General features: G+C 32.7%; 1 protein-coding gene across 1 annotated transcript; it reads right to left on the bottom strand.

Moving 5' to 3' along the window:
- Positions 1-289: 289 nt before the first annotated feature.
- Positions 290-4,217, bottom strand: LOC120074992 (deSI-like protein At4g17486). Its single transcript, XM_039028121.1, has 4 exons — positions 3,848-4,217; positions 1,520-1,781; positions 1,113-1,400; positions 290-732 (listed from the first exon to the last, which is right to left on the bottom strand). The coding sequence occupies exons 2-4, from the start codon at positions 1,731-1,733 to the stop codon at positions 497-499; spliced, it is 738 nt and encodes a 245-aa protein (XP_038884049.1). The 5' UTR covers positions 1,734-1,781; positions 3,848-4,217; the 3' UTR covers positions 290-496.
- Positions 4,218-6,080: the final 1,863 nt, after the last annotated feature.

The raw sequence follows: 6,080 nt of genomic DNA, 5'->3' as shown, positions 1-6,080 counted from the left end.
CAATTACTCTCAAATTTTCAATAGTGGTAAAAATTGAATCCCAAATAATAAAAACTGATCCTTCAAACCTATATAATTATTACAAATTTTTTTTTTTTTTATGATTATATAAGTTCGAGGATCCAATTTTAATGCTTACATAAATTTGAATGCTCAATTTTTACGATTGAAAGTTTGAAGGTATAATTGTAATTACTGTCATACTCTAAGGGTGATTTTCGTAATTTGCCATTAAATTTTTGTTGGGTTTTTTTTTTTTGGTTGTTGGGAGGGGATTGAAATGACAAGAGACCAGCATGGTAACGGACCATTCATTGGTACGATCCAGAAATCGACATACATTTACACTGCAAGGCTATAGTAGGTTTTGTCATCTAACAGAGATTTTGCCTGCATCTACTCAGCAAGCATCTCTCAACAAATTATGTGAAATCGAAAAGATAAAATCCCTTCTCTTTCCAAGAAAAGATATCTAGAACAAACAAATATTTCTCACCTATCCTTTGAGGCATGAGGGTTCACTGCTGGATTTTTTCAACTCCCAGCCTTTTAATGGTGACTGTAAAAATAATGAAGTTGAAGACAGCTGCTTTTGCCGCGATGATATAGAAGACAAGCAACTGAAGGCATTCCTCAGCTTTGTCTTCTCGGTCTCGTATGGAGGGTATGCGGGATCGTGTCTTACGGCGGATATTCTAAGGGATTCTGGAAGTATGCAATTACAAATGGAACCTGTAATGTTGATCCCTTTTAGTCAATCTTTTGGTGAATATGAAAAACCACTCTTTACATTCGATTTAATTTAACCCAAATGTCATGATAGTATGATACCACAATGGATGTGGCAGTTTGAAGACGGTTACTGACTAAACTTGCAAAATAAATCAGTAGGATGATGGAAGCTAGCCAATCAAGCCAATCAGAGATTAAAGAACTTTTGACAATGGATGTATTACAACAGTATATGTTAGATGTTAGGTTCTTATATCTAATGAAAATTGTGGTGTAGCTGATTTTTTTTTTTTTTTTGAATCAAGTCGATAGAATGAACATTTACATGATCAGTTTCAGCTGGAAAATCACTTTAAAGAGGGAATGAGATAGAAAGGTACCTATTTTAGCCAGTCGATTTACCCATTTTGGAATTGATTTTCCAGTCAACTGATGACAGACGTCCCTGCAGAAATGATTGCAGTTCTTGACAATTAGGTGATATGTATCCCCATAGTAGCTTGAAGAGCGTTGCTCCATGAACTCTCTGACTTCACGAGGATCAAGGCAGGTTGTGCCAATCAATATTGACCTCCTGAACTTAAAGCCTGGGCATTGTCGAGGCTGGACTTCAAAAACGCCACTGGTCGGATAGTCATGAGCTCCAAATGCATATTCTACACCATGGACTGCACAATGCATACATGTCACTCTCAGAAAGGAATAAGATCACAAGGTGCATTACTAAGTTTCTAATTTCAGATCACAACTGGTTTTGTAGTTGCAAAAGAGAAGTTTGTGACATTACCTTCTACGCCAGAGTGAAAGATACCAAGGCCTGCCCAATAGACATAACCATTCATAGGGGTTAAATCGTACACGTTTAGATAAACTGGTGTTTTGCCTGGACCATAGTTAACTGACTTAGCTTTGGAAAACAGACAAAAAGAGGGAGATGGTGATTTTCCTTTCAAACGAGGGGCAATTGATTTCCATTTCTTGGATCCAAGCTTCATTTTCATTTTTTTGTCAAAGAAAAAACCAGAATTTGGTTGATGCCCCTCTGCAATCTGTTACAGAGACAGAAGCTGAATAAATAACCAATATGAGGATGTACAAAGAAAATGACATATTCATGATATTATCCTCAGAAAATCCCTTGACCCCTCAGCATGCATCAAAACCAAAACTCAGAATAACACCTAATCAACTAACAGCCCAACATTTGATTGTCTAAAAACTTGCAGGATATTTTATACATCGCAGAAAAAGGAGCTTCCAATTTCATTAAAGTTATGAACCCTCGATCCTTGGGTTTGTGACGAAAGATGATTTGTAATAACAAACCTTAGGTTTTGCAATCAAATTTTTACTCGTGACATTCAAGTGATGATAAAGACTATTCATATTTAAGTGAAGAACTCTCCAATCCAAATTACTCCTATATCATACAAAAATCATATGCCTGAATTGTGCCAACATAGATATAGCTCAGTCCAACAGATACATGTGGTTCAGAAATGACCATACGGGTTCAAACCTAAGCTTTGGAGGGAGAACAAAAACTATGCAAATTTCAACTTTATGTGAATATTCTCTATCCAACTCAATCACCATGCCATGAATGAGATAGGACACCCAAAAACTTACAAGTCCATTGAGTCTGCAGAATATTAGGACTATTTGAGTGCTCAATAGAATAAAGAAGTGCAGCAAAGGGTAACAAAACTTAAACAAGCTAGCAGGAGCTGGTTGGAACTGTCTTAGATACAAAACAAAACAAAAGTTGAGGAATCCATTTTTGCAGTAGACTTTTAGCGAATTAACTAATGATTGGAAGTTGAGTTTAAAAACATTCTTTTTCTTATTTAGAATAACATTTAAGTGATGACGTTAGCCTGATTCTCTTTTACATGATATTTTTTTTAAAAAAAATATAGCCAGGTAGCCCATGGTCATCATGACATCCTCATTCATTTAATACTTCTAATTCTTTACCATATTGAGAAGATATGCTAGTTCCCTTCTCCCATTACACTAGAGGAGGCCAGTAAATTGAACAATTAAGGGTTTTCATTTCAGTATACAGTATCTAAATAGATCTGAACAGGAACAGCTTATATGCTTAATGGTTTTAGTTAAAAAATCTCTATATATGGAATTAGAAAATAAAGTTGCATCTAAGTTCTCAAACCTTTTTTAAAAGCATTCCTAAAAGCTAGGAGTTTCATATTGTTGACAATATGAAGGAAACCACATTGTGCTTCACTATTTTCAAAATCAAACTGATAATAGAATTGTTTTCTTTCAAATCAACCCGTGTACAGATTACGTAACCTTGAACTAGTCGATACAAACTCCCCCTTGGCTATCAATGGACGAAGACAACATCCCAATAAAGTAACAAAACTAGGTTCTTCAACTTAAAGAGAGAAATATCTATGAAAGATTTGCAATGAGAAAATGACTCCGGAAATCAATAAAAGAAAAACAATCAATCACTAGGCAGTTGGTAGAACCTGCAGCACATTCTTCAATTTTGGAATTGAACAGTAACAGTTATCGATTAAAGGGAGGGAAAAAATTGGTAACATGAAATTCAGATCTGAATGACAATTAACCAACGAAGAAAAGGGAACTCCAAAGTGGACAACATTAATAGTCAAGTCCATTTTCAAAGATCAACAAAACAGGAAACCATGTTTTCTGCAAAGGCGTTTACAGACCCCAAACATTACAAATCAAGACAAAACAACCCGAGGAGGAAAATTCACAGATTCAGTAACAAAAACACAAAACAAACAATTAAACAGTTTGGAAGCCTGCCTCTGAAAAAAAAAAACCCCACAAGTTCTTAATTATTCACCCTGAAATCTTATCAACCGAGAAAACCCAACAATTCAACAACCACACAAATAAAGAAATCAAACCCAGGCCACAAATATCACAAAAACACCAAAAACAGAGAAATGAAGTTCTTAAACATTCACTCACCCTGAAATCTTATCAACCGAGAAAACCCAACAATTCAACAACCACACAGATAAAGAAATCAAACCCAGGTCACAGACATCACAAAAACACAAAAAACAGAGAAATGGGAGCTGAATAGAACAAGAAGTAAAAGGAAACTCACAGATTCTAGAAGATCCAAAATGGGGCATCGAAATGAGACAGCAGGCTGGGCGAGGGAGCATAAAAAAGCAAACCCAGAAGAGGGAAAGGCAAAGAGAGGAGAAAAATGAAGAAGAATGAGAGGGACCTTCACAAGGGTTATAATCCTCGTTTGGCCGCCTCTCGCTCTCTGTGTGTGTAACTCTCAAAGGTTGTGCTAGATTAGATGAATAATAATGGAAGTGGGAAAGGAAAGGAAGGTAAAGAAAGTGGCACAAACCAAAGGAAACAAAACCAGATTGATTAATGCGGGTGAGCCTAACTAAGGCCACAGCCACAGTTTGAGAGAGAGAGATGATACAGTGAAAGTTGTCTCATTATTTTACCCTCTTCCCATACCTTCTCTTCGCACCACGTGCATTGCTTTTCTCTATAATCTCCCTCTTTTTAGCCCATCTGAATTTCATCCTCTTCATTTCATTTCAACTATAATACCCTCCAACATAACTTAAAACCTTTTCAAGCTGAGTATTTTATTTTATTTTATTTTTTCTAAACGAAAGACCCATTTCCGAATGTCTTTATGATTGACGACTCACTTCTCATAAACGCACAAAATCTAACCTTCTATTTATGTCAACATTTTACTACATTTTATAACATATCGAATTAGAAAAAATGAATGATCATGATAGAGATAACCATTGGACAATGGTAGACATGGTCATCCTAATGCGACACGTTGTAAAATGCTGTAACATAATATGACGTAGATAGAATGTTAGATTTCATACATTTGTGAGAGGTGAGGTAATCTGAATATGTCTTTCGTACAAAAAAAAACTTCATTTAAGCTTTCAATGTTTAATGTGCATATACAGACTATTCAAATTTTTATATTATGTTGGATAAAATATCTAACGTTAAAGAAATGATTAATAAAATGTCTTGTTGGATAACTAATTATGGCACATTTGGGGTAAGGACTATCTTAAGATTATAATAACCATCTCTTATTTGTTACAATTTTTACTATTTTACATTTATCATTTTTTTATTCTTTGCTACAGTGTTTATTATTCCATTTTCAAAATAAAATAGCTTATACTTTAAACATATACTATTATAATCCAACCTAAAATAATCTTCCTTCCAAATACAAATTAACCAAACTATAATAACTATGACTATAATAACCAACTCCTTATTCCAAATACCCCTTAATTTTTGTTTTTGTTTTTGTTTTTGTTTTTTTAATTATGTTTATAAGCACTAATATTTTGAGTTACGCTTGTTTTGGCAATAACTTGTTATTTTTTAAAATACTCAAATATAGAGGTGGGGTTCAAACACTAGACATTAAGATTGATAGTACATATTTTATATCAGTTTAGCTATATTTATTTTGGTAAATGTTAGTCTTTTACTAATTGATTGGAATGGTTAGTAAATTAGTTTAGATATAAGAGAATAATACATTTAAAAATATTAAAGAAATGAATAAATGACTAAGACATTCGTACTATTTTCTAAATCTTAGTGTGTATCTGAAATACACTTTCAAATATTTTAAAAAATAAGTCATTTTGAAAGAAATTGAAGTATTTGACAACCATAAAATAATTTTTCAATATATTTTAATCAGTTTTTATAAAAAATATTTAAATAAAAATGAGTTTTTTGAAAAATACTTTTTTTCTCAAGTCAATCAAAATATACCTTTACGGATTTAAATTTATACTTCATATGTATGTTTTTTAGTTCCTTTGTTTTGGGATTTTGATTTTTTTTTAAAATTAAGACTAAATTGAAAGTAAATTAAAATATAGAAACTGTTTTCCAAAAAAGAAATATTAAAATGTAGAGCTAAGGTGCAACTTTACTATTTTTTCAAACTTTAAAATTAAATTGCCTTTAGCTTGCGGCATTGATACTGCCATGAGTACAATAATGAGTGGATTTTAGTCAATAAGACCTAATAATGTGACGACAATGGTGTGCATATTATTTTTAAATTTTAAATGATCGTGTGCTAGAAGATCGAACTATCAATTTTTGAAAATTCATAACCTTAAAATTTGGGATGATATATAAGATTAGAGAACAATAATATCATTTTTTTTATTCTCATGACTGCACCCTAAATTTGAACAAATATTGCTAATTTTACATTGAAGTTGAATAAATGTGATAATTCTTACTTTTTATATACAATTTCCTTTTCTTGAAATTTTATGAGTTTTGGTAGAATTGTT

The sequence above is a fragment of the Benincasa hispida genome, chromosome 4, assembly GCF_009727055.1.
Source record: "Benincasa hispida cultivar B227 chromosome 4, ASM972705v1, whole genome shotgun sequence".
NCBI classification, from domain to species: domain Eukaryota; kingdom Viridiplantae; phylum Streptophyta; class Magnoliopsida; order Cucurbitales; family Cucurbitaceae; genus Benincasa; species Benincasa hispida.
This window is presented reverse-complemented; position numbering and strand designations above follow the sequence as displayed.